The 17625-nt window shown below is 52.2% G+C and overlaps 1 protein-coding gene across 3 annotated transcripts in view; it reads left to right on the top strand.

The window, feature by feature from the left end:
- The first annotated feature begins 2915 nt into the window (after positions 1 to 2915).
- The window catches only part of CCDC186 (coiled-coil domain containing 186), a 95830-nt gene continuing 81120 nt past the window's right edge, over positions 2916 to 17625 (top strand). Inside the window, exons 1-3 of one of the 3 annotated variants that reach the window (XM_066601480.1) lie at positions 2918 to 2997; positions 10991 to 11049; positions 11089 to 11890. In XM_066601480.1, coding sequence (XP_066457577.1) covers positions 11010 to 11049; positions 11089 to 11890 — 842 coding nt within the window. In that variant the 5' untranslated portion in view covers positions 2918 to 2997; positions 10991 to 11009. Of the gene's footprint in view, positions 2998 to 10990; positions 11891 to 17625 lie in introns of all 3 variants that reach the window. The other 2 variants (XM_066601479.1, XM_066601478.1) reach the window with 2 other exon arrangements.

Genomic DNA, 17625 nt, shown 5'->3' with positions numbered 1-17625 from the left:
TACATTGTATCCCTCATCCACAGCAGCGTGCCGCCCCACATTGTATCCCTCATCCACAGCACCGCACCGCCCTACATTGTATCCCTCATCCACAGCACTGCTCCGCCCTACATTGTATCCCCCATCCACAGCACCGCTCCGCCCTACATTGTATCCCTCATCCACAGCACTGCTCCGCCCTACATTGTATCCCTCATCCACAGCACTGCTCCGCCCTACATTGTATCCCTCATCCACAGCACTGCTCCGCCCTACATTGTATCCCTCATCCACAGCACTGCACCGCCCTACATTGTATCCCTCATCCACAGCACCGCGCCGCCCTACATTGTATCCCTCATCCACAGCACCGTGCCGCCCAACATTGTATCCCTCATCCACAGCACCGCACGGCCCTACTTTGTATCCCTCACCCACAGCACCGCGCCGCCCTACATTGTATCCCTCATCCACAGCGCAGTGCAGCGCCGCCCTACATTTCATCCCTCATCCACAGCACCGCACCGCCCTACATTTCATCCCTCATCCACAGCACCGCACCGCCCTACATTGTATCCCTCATCCACAGCACCGCGCCGCCCTACATTGTATCCCTCATCCACAGCACAGCGCCACCCTACATTGTATCCCTCATCCACAGCACTGCTCCGCCCTACATTGTATCCCCCATCCACAGCACCGCCCTACATTGTATCCCTCATCCACAGCACCGCCCTACATTGTATCCCTCATCCACAGCACCGCGCTGCCCTACATTGTATCCCTCATCCACAGCACTGCTCCGCCCTACATTGTATCCCTCATCCACAGCACCGCACGGCCCTACATTGTATCCCTCATCCACAGCACCGCGCTGCCCTACATTGTATCCCTCATCCACAGCACTGCTCCGCCCTACATTGTATCCCTCATCCACAGCACCGCCCTACATTGTATCCCTCATCCACAGCACCGTGCCGCCCTACATTGTATCCCTCATCCACAGCACAGCGCTGCCCTACATTGTATCCCTCATCCACAGCACCGCACGGCCCTACATTGTATCCCTCATCCACAGCACCGCACGGCCCTACATTGTATCCCTCATCCACAGCACCGCGCCGTCCTACATTGTATCCCTCATCCACAGCACCGCGCCGCCCTACATTGTATCCTTCATCCCCAGCACCGCCCCGCCCTACATTGTATCCCTCATCCACAGCACCGTGCCGCCCTACATTGCATCCCTCATCCACAGCACCGCGCCGCCCTACATTGTATCCCTCATCCACAGCACCGCGCCGCCCTACATTGTATCCCTCATCCACAGCACCGCGCCGCCCTACATGGTATCCCTCATCCACAGCACCGTGCAGCCCTACATTGTATCCCTCATCCACAGCACCGCTCTGCCCTACATTGTATCCCTCATCCACAGCACCGCCCTACATTGTATCCCTCATCCACAGCACCGCCCTACATTGTATCCCTCATCCACAGCACCGCGCTGCACTACATTGTATCCCTCATCCACAGCACCGCCCTACATTGTATCCCTCATCCACAGCACCGCGCCACCCTACATTGTATCCCTCATCCACAGCACCGCCCTACATTGTATCCCTCATGCACAGCACCGTGCCGCCCCACATTGTATCCCTCAACTCAATCCATCACCCAGCTCGGGCTCTCCGCTCTGCTAAGGAAACCAGACTGAGCGCCCCTGTAATTCGAACTTCTCATTCCCGCCTCCAAGAGTTCTCCAGAGCAGCACCAGTGCTCTGGAACGCACTACCCCAAAACTATCCGGGCAATCCCCGGCACACAAAGCTTCAGGCTTGCTCTAAAAACGCACCTCTTCAGGGAGGCATACCATATCCCTTAAACCAAACCCCTCTATACCCCCCTGATAACATGCTCCCTGACCTACTGACTGCAATCCCTGCCAGCCGCAATCATCAGCCCCCTGTAGTCATACTGATTCAGCCACTATACGGCCTGACCATTGTCTGTATACCTGCCCCTCTCCAGCCCCTTTACCTTCTGTATCCCCCCACTACCTGTAGTATGTAGGTTGGCTGGACCCCGCACCCCCCTGCCTCCATCAGCTGATCACATGTACCCGTTGTTTTGTATCCGTTCCCCGTCTTCTAACGCTGCGGAATAAGTTGGCGCCATATAAATAGCGATTATTATTGTATCATACGATCCATAGAATGAAGTTATCGGCTCTTTTTTGCCCCAATGTGTGGCCGTAGATACGAGACCCCCAAAGGGGAGGATAACAGCGAGGACGAGAAATCACGCAATGTTCGAGTGATGCAAGAGGGCGATAAACTGCACATTTCTGCAGCCCCCGGGCTTTTCTACGCCTTCGCTCCCTCCTGTGATGGGGTGAGCTCTGGCACCGGCCGCCCGCTGCAGCTTTCTGTGATTCCCTATGGAGCCTCCGATTTATCATCCTGACGCTCAGACATCGCGGGGGCAAATATGCGATATTACCGCGACTCGCCGACGGCGACACCGCGATCCTCAGTGTGAAGTACGGCTTATACGGTCTTGGGAAGTGGGGGGAGAAAGCGCTGATAGAGGGAAAAAAATTGTATTTCTCGTCGGCCACAGTCCGGCGGCACACGGGGACTGTCCGCAGGGACCACCGGTCTGCCAGAGGAGGGCCGCAGCTGGTCACACGCCGATCGTATCACGGAGCAGACTGCAGCGTCCGCCGTCCGCGTGACTTATAAGGCTATCAGCTCGTTGGCTCCGCCCCTTGTCCTCTAGGCCCCTCCCTGTCCCGCTCTGCTCTCAGCTAGTCGGTTCCTCCCCCTAGTGATACCGCTTGGCTCCTCCCATCGGTCGTCACTATCGGTGTAGCTGGAGGTGCGCTCTGACGTCAGCCAGCAGCGGCGCGCTGATTGGTGGAGCGGCTGCTGGAGCGGATGGCCCGGCCGCCATCTTTGTTGATGTGTCAGTGAGAAGCCGCGGATGGAGCAGCGCTGAGCGGACGGGTGAGCGGAGGTGACGTGCTTTGTGGGGGGCTCTGTAGGGTCCTGCGGAGGGGGAGGGGCCATTGTCCCCCAAGGATGGAGGGTCGGGGTTTTCCCTCAGAGGAGGGGGAGTCGCTGTCTCTCTGGGTGGGGGTTGTATTTGTGGGGTCCGGTGCTGAGGATTCTAGGAGTGCTGCTGACGGTACCGGCTGTGTGCAGGGGGGTCCGTGCTGTGGGTCATGTGACGTCCCGCCGGTATCTGCCTGTCGCTTCCTGACCGCTCTTACGGTCTGTGTATACGGCTCCCGGTGTCACTGTATAGAATACACGTATCCGCTCGCTGCATATATGTGCTGATGGGTCATACAGGGTGTATGTATGTATATATATATATATATGTATGTGTGTGTGTGTGTGTGTGTATGTATATATATAATCTCTCATACGGCTCCGGGTATATCCGACGTCTGATATAGAATACACATATATGGCGGTATATATCCGCTGATGGGTCATACAGGAGATATATGGGTCCGGGTATCACCGCCGACGTCTGATCAAGAATACATGTATCCGCTTGCTGTATATATCCGCTGATGGGTCATACGGGGTATACATATATATACGGCTCCCTGTATCACTGCTGACGTCTCATAGAATACATCCATATACCGCTGTGTTATCCGCTGATGGGTCAGACTCAATATATACGGCTCTCTGTATATCTCCGCTGACGTCTCATATACACACATATAGAGCGGCCTGTCACCGCTGGGATCTCATGCAGAATACATCTATATACGGATGTCGGGGCCCCCCGTGCTCTGGGGTAGTTTGGGCCCCCCCCCTGCTCTGGGGTAGTTTGCCCCCCCCCCCCTGCTCTGGGGTAGTTTGGGCCCCCCCCCCTGCTCTGGGGTAGTTTGGGCCCCCCCCCCCCTGCTCTGGGGTAGTCTGGGCCCCCGCCCCCTGCTCTGGGGTAGTCTGGGCCCCCCCCCCCGCCCCCTGCTCTGGGGTAGTCTGGGCCCCCCCCCGCCCCCTGCTCTGGGGTAGTCTGGGCCCCCCCCCCGCCCCCTGCTCTGGGGTAGTCTGGGCCCCCCCCCCCCCCCCGCCCCCTGCTCTGGGGTAGTCTGGGCCCCCCCCCTGCTCTGGGGTAGTCTGGGCCCCCCCCCCTGCTCTGGGGTAGTCTGGGCCGCCCCCCCCCCCCTGCTCTGGGGTAGTCTGGGCCGCCCCCCCCCCTGCTCTGGGGTAGTCTGGGCCGCCCCCCCCCCCCTGCTCTGGGGTAGTCTGGGCCGCCCCCCCCCCCCCTGCTCTGGGGTAGTCTGGGCCGCCCCCCCCCCCCCTGCTCTGGGGTAGTCTGGGCCGCCCCCCCCCCCCTGCTCTGGGGTAGTCTGGGCCGGCCCCCCCCCCCCTGCTCTGGGGTAGTCTGGGCCGCCCCCCCCCCCTGCTCTGGGGTAGTCTGGGCCGCCCCCCCCCCCCCCCTGCTCTGGGGTAGTCTGGGCCGCCCCCCCCCTGCTCTGGGGTAGTCTGGGCCGCCCCCCCCTGCTCTGGGGTAGTCTGGGCCGCCCCCCCCTGCTCTGGGGTAGTCTGGGCCCCCCCCGCCCCCTGCTCTGGGGTAGTCTGGGCCCCCCCCGCCCCCTGCTCTGGGGTAGTCTGGGCCCCCCCCGCCCCCTGCTCTGGGGTAGTCTGGGCCCCCCCCCGCCCCCTGCTCTGGGGTAGTCTGGGCCCTGCCCCCTGCTCTGGGGTAGTCTGGGCCCCGCCCCCTGCTCTGGGGTAGTCTGGGCCCCGCCCCCTGCTCTGGGGTAGTCTGGGCCCCGCCCCCTGCTCTGGGGTAGTCTGGGCCCCGCCCCCTGCTCTGGGGTAGTCTGGGCCCCGCCCCCTGCTCTGGGGTAGTCTGGGCCCCGCCCCCTGCTCTGGGGTAGTCTGGGCCCCGCCCCCTGCTCTGGGGTAGTCTGGGCCCCGCCCCCTGCTCTGGGGTAGTCTGGGCCCCCCGCCCCCTGCTCTGGGGTAGTCTGGGCCCCCCGCCCCCTGCTCTGGGGTAGTCTGGGCCCGCCCCCTGCTCTGGGGTAGTCTGGGCCCCCCCCCCCCCCCCCTCTCTGGGGTAGTCCGCGCCCTCTGACCTCTTGTGTGTATGTTGAGCCGCAGGCTGTGACTGGCGGCTCCTCCTGTCCGGCTCCGCTCATCATGGGAAATAATGGTATTTAGGTTATGGGGGCCGATAGACGGGTGAGCTTACAGTCTGAGAGCAGGATGGCCGGTCAGAGATATACAGACGGGGCAGGTAGACGGGACGTCCCAGAATGCAGATCACCAGAGCAGACACTGAAGAAGCAGGGGCTGCTGGGAGATCGCAGCTGTGGATTTGTGTCCGATTTGATAGATTTCTGCGCTAAAATCTGCATCACATTCAGCAACAGGAAGGAAAGACCAAATATGAGGTCAACAACACAACCGGCCGAGTGCTCGTACCTAGAGAGGGGTCACAACCGGCTGAGGGATTGTACCCAAAGAGGGGTCACAACCAGCTGAGGGGTCAGAAACGGCTGAGGGATCGTACCCAGAGAGGGGTCATACATGGCTGAGGGCTCGTACCCAGAGAGTGGTCATAAGCTGCTGAGGGGTCAGAAACGGCTGAGGGATCGTACCCAGAGAGGGGTCAGACCCGGCTGAGGGATCGTACCCAGAGAGGGGTCAGACCCGGCTGAGGGATCGTACCCAGAGAGGGGTCAGACCCGGCTGAGGGATCGTACCCAGAGAGGGGTCAGAACCGGCCGAGGGATCGTACCCAGAGAGGGGTCAGAACCGGCCGAGGGATCGTACCCAGAGAGGGGTCAGAACCGGCCGAGGGCTCGTACCCAGAGAGGGGTCAGAACCGGCCGAGGGCTCGTACCCAGAGAGGGGTCAGAACCGGCCGAGGGCTCGTACCCAGAGAGGGGTCAGAACCGGCCGAGGGCTCGTACCCAGAGAGGGGTCAGAACCGGCCGAGGGCTCGTACCCAGAGAGGGGTCAGAACCGGCCGAGGGCTCGTACCCAGAGAGGGGTCAGAACCGGCCGAGGGCTCGTACCCAGAGAGGGGTCAGAACCGGCCGAGGGCTCGTACCCAGAGAGGGGTCAGAACCGGCCGAGGGCTCGTACCCAGAGAGGGCTCATGCATGGCCGAGGGCTCGTACCCAGAGAGGGCTCATGCATGGCCGAGGGCTCGTACCCAGAGAGGGCTCATGCATGGCCGAGGGCTCGTACCCAGAGAGGGCTCGTACCCAGAGAGGGCTCGTACCCAGAGAGGGCTCGTACCCAGAGAGGGCTCGTACCCAGAGAGGGCTCGTACCCAGAGAGGGCTCGTACCCAGAGAGGGCTCGTACCCAGAGAGGGCTCGTACCCAGAGAGGGCTCGTACCCAGAGAGGGCTCATGCATGGCTGCACATCCAAGTGGAAGAATGTATCAAGTGGGGACCACAAGGCTCTGTGCTAGGCCCAGTGTTGGCCAACATTGTTATAAATGATCTGGAGGACAGAATTGTGGGAAACTGAGCAAATGTGCCGACGGCACAAAGCTAGGAGAGATAGCTAACACTAGGGAAGAGAGAGAGGATTCAAAAATATCTAGTAAAGCTTGTACAGTGGTCAGCGACTAACAGAATGGTATATAACAAGGAGAAATGCAAAGTCCTACATCTGGGCAAGAAAAATGAAATAGCGCATACAGAATGGGAGGAATTGGGCTAAGCAGCAGCACATGTGAAAAAGACTTGGGTATACTAATAGATCATAGACTGAACATGAGTCAACAGTGTGATGCAGCAGCCAAAAAGGCAAACACAATTCTGGGATGTATTAAGAGAAGCATAGAGTCTAGATCCCGTGAGGTCATTATCCCCTCTACTCTTCCTTAGTCAGACCTCATCTGGAATACTGGGTCCAGTTCTGGGCACCCCACTTTATACAAGACACAGACAAACTGGAGCAAGTTCAGAGAAGAGTTACCAGGATGGTGAGCGGTCTGCAAATCATGTCCTATGAGGAACGGGTAAAGGATCTGGGAATGTTTAGCAGAAGAGAAGGCTGAGAGGAGACCTAATAGCTGTCTACAAATATCTGAAGGGCTGTCACAGTGCAGAGGGATCAGCCCTATTCTCATCTGCACAAGGAAAGACTAGAAGCAATGGGATGAAACTGAAAGGGAGGAGACACAGATTAGATATTAGACAGTGAGGGGGATCAATGAGTGGAACTGGTTACCATGGGAGGTGGGGAGTTCTTCAATGGAAGTCTTCAGAGGCGGACAGACATCTGTCCGGGATGATTTAGTGATCCTGCACTGAGCAGGGGGTTGGACCCGATGACCCCGGAGGTCTCTTCCAACTCTACCATTCTGTGATTCTACACGACTGATGTGCCACCTACAGTCTGCATGGAGGATGAGCGCGGACCCGTGGGGGCGCTCGGCGCTGCTGTCCGGCTCTCCTACTGAAGCCTCTTGATGTGGCGGCTTGGCTTTGGCTTGAAGACAAATGATCTGTTGTACGGAGGGCTGTGGGATTACTGGCTGCGCTGCCCGGATAATCGCTTTCCTTCTGGGCGGCTGCTGGTTGTGCCCGTCTACAATAGCCCAGTGTTCCCGGTGGCATCGCTCTGCTGCTTCGCCTGGAGGCTTTATAGGACAACGAGGAAAATAGTTTGGAGGAGTTGGGGGCGGTTTGTGCTATATAATGCAACAATCTGTAATGTTTCCATTCCTCCCTATTTTCAAGACCTCTGCTTGCTGTCACAGGTGCACGGGTCGTTACAATGTATCAGAGCTAGCTGGGATTAGGTCAGGACGGGTGAAAGGTCCAGAGGGTTCAGCGTTCGGCTCTAAAGGGAACCGGTCATATCGTATTTCGCGTTACGAACCAAAATTGCCAATTCAAGTTTCTGAGAGCGTTAACGATTCGCGGCGAGTACGCAGGATACACGGTTATTAATGCGCATTTATCTCGGAAATCAATGGGCCCATCCCGCGTTGTTTGTAAATACGCATCGCGTTGTACGCAGAAAAAGGAATCCGCGCGGTTCAGTAACGTAAATACCCATAATACCTGATATAAATGCTGTATTGGTCTCATGCGTAAATGCGCAGTGACTGAGCGGGTATGGCGTGTATCCGCAGCGTACTGATGCAATCCCATTACCTTACTGGGCCGTGTAGTGTGCGGCTCACACCAATAGCGGACATCTTGCTATATGTTTTCACAGGCATAAAACACGTGAATACCTGTCGGAATGGCCCGATATTACTGTGGTTTTGCACGGCCTATTACGTCTATAAATATATAGGTATCATACACAGCGCCAGCCCTCGCGTGCGCCCTCAGTCATCCAGCGCCCCGGGGGAATAGGCACGACCTCATTAACAGGCAGAATTCCTGAAGCCTTTATGGGATCATTACATGTTACAATGTGTCTAACTGGTTCTACGGCATGACAGCGGACTGATACAATGTATCACAATGCGGGGAGGCCGCGTGCCACCTGCTCCCTGCAGTCTGTGCAGAGGATCTCCTCCTTAGGTTCTGCTCCGTCCTGGGATGACGCATTCACCTTGTGATCTCCATACTTATTGTACGTCTTGGACTTTGTGTATGTGGCGTCTCCTGAGGAGCGCAGTGATGGGGCAGACGTTGCACCTTGTACTGTAATGAGCCTCTCCAGGACGGCAGGCTTGCTGGCAGTTGGAGCCTTCATTGTGACTTCTGTCCCTTGTCCCAGAAGGACACTTTGTCACCTGTCATAGAGGCAGCCGCGCGTATCTCAGTCCTGGCGAGGATCCCTGCTTCCCGAGGTTTAGTGAACCTAAAGGAGTAGTTTGTAAGTACATCACTTGGGCCGTATGTGGGCCGCATAACGCCCGGTGCTAAATGCACATCGATTCTTATTGGGCCACTCACAACTGCGTGTTTTTTTTTTTTCACGGGCGTATTACCTCACTTGGTGTGTATAAGGCCCCCTGTCCACAGGCGTGACGGAATATTGCTAGCGATATTCCGCCGAGAGGGGAGAGCTGTCAGTTCCCTGCAGTGAGCCTATCTGACAGGTAGGCTCACCACGGAGAATTGCAGCAAATCACAGCATGCTGTGATTTGAGTCCCGCAAGCGAGAATCGCTATGATTCTCCGCTCATGGACTCCGGCACTGCGCTTTCCATAGCAACGCTATGGAAAAAACGGTCACTGCGTTACCTGTATCGCCGCGGGTAATGGAATGAACTATTGCCCGTGGACAGGCAGCCTAATCCACCAATAGAGGCCATGGGGATCTAAGACTTGGGTATACTAATAGATCATAGACTGAACATGAGTCAACAATGTGATGCAGCAGCCAAAAAGGCAAACACAATTCTGGGATGTATTAAGAGAAGCAGAGAGTCTAGATCACGTGAGGTCATTATCCCCTCTACTCTTCCTTAGTCAGACCTCATCTGGAATACTGTGTCCAGTTCTGGGCACCCCACTTTAAAGAAGACATAGACAAACTGGAGCAAGTTCAGAGGAGAGTTATGAAGATGGTGAGCGGTCTGCAAATCATGTCCTATGAGGAACGGGTAAAGGATCTGGGAATGTTTAGCAGAAGAGAAGGCTGAGAGGAGACTTAATAGCGGTCTACAAATATCTGAAGGGCTGTCACAGTGCAGAGGGATCAGCCCTATTCTCATCTGTACAAGGAAAGACTAGAAGCAATGGGATGGAGCTGAAAGGGAGGAGACACAGATTAGATATTAGACAGTGAGGGTGATCAATGAGTGGAACAGGTTGCCACAGGAGGTGGGGAGTTCTCCTTCAATGGAAGTCTTCAGAGGCTGGACAAATATCTGTCCGGGATGATTTAGTGATCCTGCACTGAGCAGGGGATTGGACCTGATGACCCCGGAGGACCTGATGACCCCGGAGGTGTCTTCCAACTCTACCATTCTGTAATTCCATGATTTTTTTTTTCACTTCTCTTTACATGCATATTCACTGTGTATTGCATGGGCCATATACGCCCGTGTGAGTGAGTCCTAAGCGATGCTTCTCCAGTCACATCCGAACTTCAAAGCAGCAGTGCACTGTGGGAGCTCAGAAGATAGTGTTTTCCTGAAAATCAGACACTGTTTTATATTATATTTTGCCTCAAAAGAGGCACGGGGTCTTATTTTCGGGAAAAGCTTATTTTACTTACCTAGCCGGTGTGATCTGGGTCCCTCCCGCTGGTCTCCGAGGTTCTATAGCTCCGCTGTGCGTCCTGAACTCCTCGGCCACCAACAGAACATCACTTGCAAATCATGGGATTCATAAATCCCGCCTCCATGAAGCAATGGCTCTGATTGGTTCAGCTAGCGCTGCATTGATTGGTTCGGCGAGCACTGCTCTCAGCCAATCAGAGCCATCGCTTCCTGGAGGCGGGATTTATGAATCTTGTGACCAACAAGTGGTGTTCTGTCGGTGGCCGAGGAGCTATGGAACCTTGGAGACCAGCGGGAGGGACTTGGATTAAGTTTGAGAAAAACCGAACTCTACAGGTCAAACCGTTGCTGCTGCTTTTGACTTTTAAATGGAGGAATGAAGTCTTTTGCGTTTTTCTAATTCCTGCATCTTCCATTGCTGCCGTACTCGTTCCTTTGTGGATTCCTGGTGGGTTGTGGTCCAGACCCTTCATATGGCGCGCATGTGGTATTCTGGCTAAAGTGCTGGGGTGTGGAGTTATTCCATTTTTCTTTGCTGCTGACCACTGCTTCTACTTTGGATATCCTCACCGATCCGGTTTTCCCTGCCCCGTGTATAAGGGGCAACTTGTTATTCTGGTACAACCCCTGACCACAATGTTACATAATCATCTCTGACCCCAAGAGCTCACAATCTAATCTCACTGTCTCATACAATGTGACCTCCTGGGGTCAGGAATGGTGAGAGTGATACAATCTAATCTCTCTAGCACTTCCATCATCCCTAACCCTAGGAGCTCACAATCTAATCTTACCATCATGAGTTAATATTTTCTTATTTCCTTTGTAGTTATCTGCGCAGTAGCGTCATGGAGAAACCCGGTGGTCCTTCTCAGGGCGGCCCACCACCTTCTGAGGACCCCTATCCTTCTCAGGGCGGCCCACCACCTTCTGCTGAGGACCCCTATCCTTCTCAGGGCGGCCCACCACCTTCTTCTGAGGACCCCTATCCTTCTCAGGGCGGCCCACCACCTTCTGCTGAGGACCCCTATCCTTCTCAGGGCGGCCCACCACCTTCTGCTGAGGACCCCTATCCTTCTCAGGGCGGCCCACCACCTTCTGCTGAGGACCCCTATCCTTCTCAGGGCGGCCCACCACCTTCTGCTGAGGACCCCTATCCTTCTCAGGGCGGCCCACCACCTTCTGCTGAGGACCCCCATGCTTCTCAGGATGGCCCACCACCTTCTGCTGAGGACCCCTATCCTCCCCAGAGCTGTGAAGAATATAATGGTGAACCGGAAGCGCTGATTGGAGGAGAGAGAACTCAGGAGCGTGCCGACGTGACTCCATCATTACAGGATACCGATGAGAGCTGCGACCCTTGGCAATCACTTGACCCCTCGGCGTCCCCTGCAGGGCATGTAGCTGCTATACCTCAGACCTCAGTCGCTGATGATTCTACAACTGTTACCCCAAAAAATTCTGCCGTACCGGAGACACCACAGGACAACAACGAGGAAGACCTGGAGACGGAGATCTCCTTGGATACAATCAGCACCAAAGATCTACTAACCAGGATCCACCTCCCTTACTCCCAGGAGGCTTTACTGGAGGAGATAGAGACGGAACTGAGCGGACCCAAGGCGGACTACAAGTTACACAATGGAATTAACAAAAGTGGCTTAACTTTAAATATACTGGAACAATGTGTCCACGACAAGTATATACAGCAGGAAAACATGATTAAAAGGTAAAGCCCCTCCTGTAGCTGCATAGTGGGACATCAGTGCTTGGACATGAGAAATAACCTCATATCATCCTGTCCAGAGCTGCACTCACTATTCTGCTGGTGGAGTCACTGTGTACATACATTACTTATCCTGTACTGCTCCTGAGTTACATCCTGTATTATACTCCAGAGCTGCACTCACTATTCTGCTGGTGGAGTCACTGTGTGCATACATTACTTATCCTGTACTGATCCTGAGTTACATCCTGTATTATACCCCAGAGCTGCACTCACTATTCTGCTGGTGGAGTCACTGTGTACATACATTACTTATCCTGTACTGACCCTGAGTTACATCCTGCATTATACTCCAGAGCTGCACTCACTATTCTGCTGGTGGAGTCACTGTGTCCATACATTACTTATCCTGGACTGCTCCTGAGTTACATCCTGTATTATACTCCAGAGCTGCACTCACTATTCTGCTGGTGGGGTTACTGTGTACATACATTACTTATCCTGTACTGCTCCTGAGTTACATCCTGTATTATACTCCAGAGCTGCACTCACTATTCTGGTGGTGGAGTCACTGTGTACATACATTACTTATCCTGTACTGATCCTGAGTTACATCCTGTATTATACTCCAGAGCTGCACTCACTATTCTGCTGGTGGAGTCACTGTGTACATACATTACTTATCCTGTACTGACCCTGAGTTACATCCTGTATTATACTCCAGAGCTGCACTCACTATTCTGCTTGTGGAGTCACTGTGTACATACATTACTTATCCTGTACTGCTCCTGAGTTACATCCTGTATTATACCCCAGAGCTGCACTCACTATTCTGCTGGTGGAGTCACTGTGTACATACATTACTTATCCTGTACTGCTCCTGAGTTACATCCTGTATTATATACCCCAGAGCTGCACTCACTATTCTGCTGGTGGAGTCACTGTGTACATACATTACTTATTTTGTACTGATCCTGAGTTACATCCTGTATTATACCCCAGAGCTGCACTCACTATTCTGCTGGTGGAGTCACTGTGTACATACATTACTTATCCTGTACTGCTCCTGAGTTACATCCTGCATTATACTCCAGAGCTGCACTCACTATTCTGCTTGTGGAGTCACTGTGTACATACATTACTTATCCTGTACTGATCCTGAGTTACATCCTGTATTATACTCCAGAGCTGCACTCACTATTCTGCTGGTGGAGTCACTGTGTACATACATTACTTATCCTGTACTGATCCTGAGTTACATCCTGTATTATACCCCAGAGCTGCACTTACTATTCTGCTGCTGGAGTCACTGTGTACATACATTACTTATCCTGTACTGCTCCTGAGTTACATCCTGTATTATACCCCAGAGCTGCACTCACTATTCTGCTGGTGGAGTCACTGTGTACATACATTACTTATCCTGTACTGATCCTGAGTTACATCCTGTATTATACCCCAGAGCTGCACTCACTATTCTGCTGGTGGAGTCACTGTGTACATACATTACTTATCCTGTACTGACCCTGAGTTACATCCTGCATTATACTCCAGAGCTGCACTCACTATTCTGCTGGTGGAGTCACTGTGTCCATACATTACTTATCCTGGACTGCTCCTGAGTTACATCCTGCATTATACTCCAGAGCTGTACTCACTATTCTGCTGGTGGAGTCACTGTGTACATACATTACTTATCCTGTACTGCTCCTGAGTTCCATCCTGTATTATACTCCAGAGCTGCACTCACTATTCTGCTGGTGGAGTCACTGTCTACATACATTACTTATCCTGTACTGCTCCTGAGTTACATCCTGTATTATACTGCAGAGCTGCACTCGCTATTCTGCTGGTGGAGTCACTGTGTACATACATTACTTATCCTGTACTGATCCTGAGTTACATCCTGTATTATACTCCAGAGCTGCACTCACTATCCTGCTGGTGGAGTCACTGTGTACATACATTACTTATCCTGTACTGATCTTGAGTTACATCCTGTATTATACTCCAGAGCTGCACTCACTATTCTGCTGGTGGAGTCACTGTATACATACATTACTTATCCTGTACTGATCCTGAGTTACATCCTGTATTATACTCCAGAGCTGCACTCACTATTCTGCTGCTGGAGTCACTGTGTTCATACATTACTTACCCTGTACTGATCCTGTATTATACCTCAGAGCTGCACTCACTGTTTTGCCGCTGGAGTCACTGTGCAATCATCCGAGCAGCAGAGATCCCAGACCCCTGCAGAGGTTGCTTCTGGTAGACTGTGATGTCACGTTGGACAGCCTGTAATACGAGGCGGTTCCAGTCCTATAGAACAGCATTACCTAAACATTTCTGCTACAATCCTTCGCCCAAAAATGGTTATTATGTCATATAATATACTAGACTGTTTATATAGATGATGATGATGATGATGATGATATAGACGGTTCACACTCAGGATTCGTCTTTCAGTTTTTATGTCTGCAGAAACTGAATGACGAATATATTTCTCGTTTGTCATTCCTGCATTTAGACTAAAAGATAATATTTCAGTTTCTTGCTGATGGCCGGATTCTGAACGATTTCTCTGTCCGTGTAAAAGAGCCCCGACATCACAGGCGGGGTTATAATGAGGTGACGCCGACATCACAGGCGGGGTTATAATGAGGTGACGCTGACATCACAGGCGGGGTTATAATGAACCAGAGTCCACTGTGTAAAATGTAAAGTAAAGAATGTTTTTATTTGTAAACCTCATTAACCATATTCTATCCAGAACCAAATGCAAAACACATCGGGGGGTGTGACCTTGTTCCATCTCATAAAAAAAAAGTTTTTTTAAATTACCTAATTTTAGAAATAGATAGCAGCAACACATCTGACAAAAGCTACTCCGGGCATTACAAAAGGCTGGAAAAGTTAGAGTTAATAATGAAAAAACCAGCCGGAGGATACATTGTCTACTGAATCACTGTATACATAGAGCCTGTTAGAGAGGCCGAGTCTCTCAGGAGTAGAGATGGTGAGAGGTCACCGATCTGTGGGGAACTGCAGCTAATAATTGTGGGACAATGTCAGAAAAAGGTTCCTCAGAGCAAAACTGTGAAGACTTTGAATATCAACCATCAATCTACAAATGTTAGTTACAGAGAAGAAGCCACAGACCAGCACAAGCCAGAAGCGCCGGCGTCTCCTCTGGGCCAAAGCTCAATTACAATGGATGGAGGCAGAATGGAAACCGGTTCTGTGGTCGGATGAATGAAGATTGTTTTGAAAACTGGACTTGAGAGGAAGCATCCAGCTTGTCACCGCAGTCCTGCAGCTCTGGTGGTACGGGGTGGCATTAGTGCCAATGACACGGGCAGCGCACACATCAGTGCTGACAGTAAATAGAGGTTATAGAACAACAGAAGAGTCCGGGGTGAACCGGCCGCCTGCAGTCCAGACCTTCCACTATATACTGCATCCAACACAACAGCATGGCTTCACAGAAGAATAGTCCGGGGTGAACCGACCACCTGCAGTCCAGACCTTCCACCACATACTACATCCATCACAAGAGTATGGCTTCACTGAAGAATAGTCCGGGGTGAACCGGCCGCCGGCAGTCCAGACCTTCCACCATATACTACATCCATCACAACAGCATGGCTTCACAGAAGAATAGTCCGGGGTGAACCGACCACCTGCAGTCCAGACCTTCCACCATATACTACATCCATCACAAGAGTATGGCTTCACAGAAGAATAGTCCGGGGTGAACCGACCACCTGCAGTCCAGACCTTCCACCACATACTACATCCATCACAAGAGTATGGCTTCACTGAAGAATAGTCCGGGGTGAACCGGCCGCCGGCAGTCCAGACCTTCCACCATATACTACATCCATCACAACAGCATGGCTTCACAGAAGAATAGTCCGGGGTGAACCGACCACCTGCAGTCCAGACCTTCCACCACATACTACATCCATCACAAGAGTATGGCTTCACTGAAGAATAGTCCGGGGTGAACCGGCCGCCGGCAGTCCAGACCTTCCACCATATACTACATCCATCACAACAGCATGGCTTCCAGTAGAAGAGTCCGGGGTGAACCGGCTGCCTGCAGTGCAGACCTTCCACCATATACTGCATCCATCACAACAGCATGGCTTCACAGGAGAAGAGTCCGAGGAGTGAACCGGCCGCCGGCAGTCCAGACCTTCCACCAATAGGAAACATCAGGCGCATTTTGAAACAAAACATCCGGCAGAGACGCCCAATGACTGCGGAGCAGCCACGATCCTCCAACAATTAGTCTCCTGACTTCCCAGAAGACGGGATGCTCCATATGGGTAGACACGGCCCCGCCACAACTTATGGGAGATGTGTTGCTGCTGTCATTTTGTAAATGGGGTTTCTTTTCTTTTAAATGAGGCGAAACAACCCCCCCCCCCCCCTCCTGATTCGTGTTCTATTGTGCATAGAAAACGGTCAGATGAGAGCTCCTTCGCACTAATGTTTTTCTTTACATTTTATAGAGCGGCCCAAGATCTCTGGAATTGGGGTTGGTGTATTGTATAATCTGGGAAGCTTCTGCTTATTGCTGGGGGTCTCTGGGAAGCTTCTGCTTATCGCTGGGGGTCTCTGGGAAGCTTCTGCTTATCGCTGGGGGTCTCTGGAAGCTTCTGGCCAGCAAAAGTAGAACAGATAATCCTTTATTTACCCAACAATTACAGTGTGCGGCCAGATAATCCAGCGTGTGCAGCGGCAGATGTCCTCCCCGGGAACTCAATATTCTGATTGTTCAGACTTAGCAGAAGTTCACATATGACACCTCTGGGGAAAGATCAGAAGCAAAGGCAGGAAATGTTCCACTGAAAGAGTAGTAGATACGGGAACTAACCTCCAGCAGAAATGGTTGGCGAATAGGAAGTAAATGAATGTGAAACTGCTGGGATAATGCAAAATCTGTTCTAGTAGATAATATAAGGGCGGATGAGATGGAGCAAGTGGGGTCTGTGTGCCAGCAATCATCTAGAATTTAAGTGAAGGATCAACCATATGTTATGAAGAAAATGGCAATTTAGGAATGGTCAAATATAACTAATATAATACTACCCCCTATGTACAAGAATATAACTACAATACTGCCCCCTATGTACAAGAATATAACTACTATAATACTGCCCCCTATGTACAAGAATATAACTACTATAATACTGCCCCCCTATGTACAAGAATATAACTACTATAATACTGCCCCCTATGTACAAGAATATAACTACTATAATACTGCCCCCCTATGTACAAGAATATAACTACGATAATACTGCCCCCTATGTACATGAATATAACTACTATAATACTGCCCCCTATGTACATGAATATAACTACTATAATACTGCCCCCTATGTACAAGAATATAACTACTATAATACTGCCCCTATGTACAAGAATATAACTACTATAATACTGCCCCTATGTACAAGAATATAACTACTATAATACTGCCCCCTATGTATAAGAATATAACTACTATAATACTGCCCCCTATGTATAAGAATATAACTACTATAATACTGCCCCTGTGTACAAGAATATAACTACTATAATACTGCCCCCTATGTATAAGAATATAACTACTATAATACTGCCCCTGTGTACAAGAATATAACTACTATAATACTGCCCCTGTGTACAAGAATATAACTACTATAATACTGCCCCCTATGTACAAGAATATAACTACTATAATA

The sequence above is a fragment of the Eleutherodactylus coqui genome, chromosome 4 (assembly GCF_035609145.1).
Source record: "Eleutherodactylus coqui strain aEleCoq1 chromosome 4, aEleCoq1.hap1, whole genome shotgun sequence".
Lineage (NCBI taxonomy): Eukaryota > Metazoa > Chordata > Amphibia > Anura > Eleutherodactylidae > Eleutherodactylus > Eleutherodactylus coqui.
Note: the sequence above shows the minus strand (reverse complement) of the source record. Positions and strands in the feature narration are given on the sequence as shown.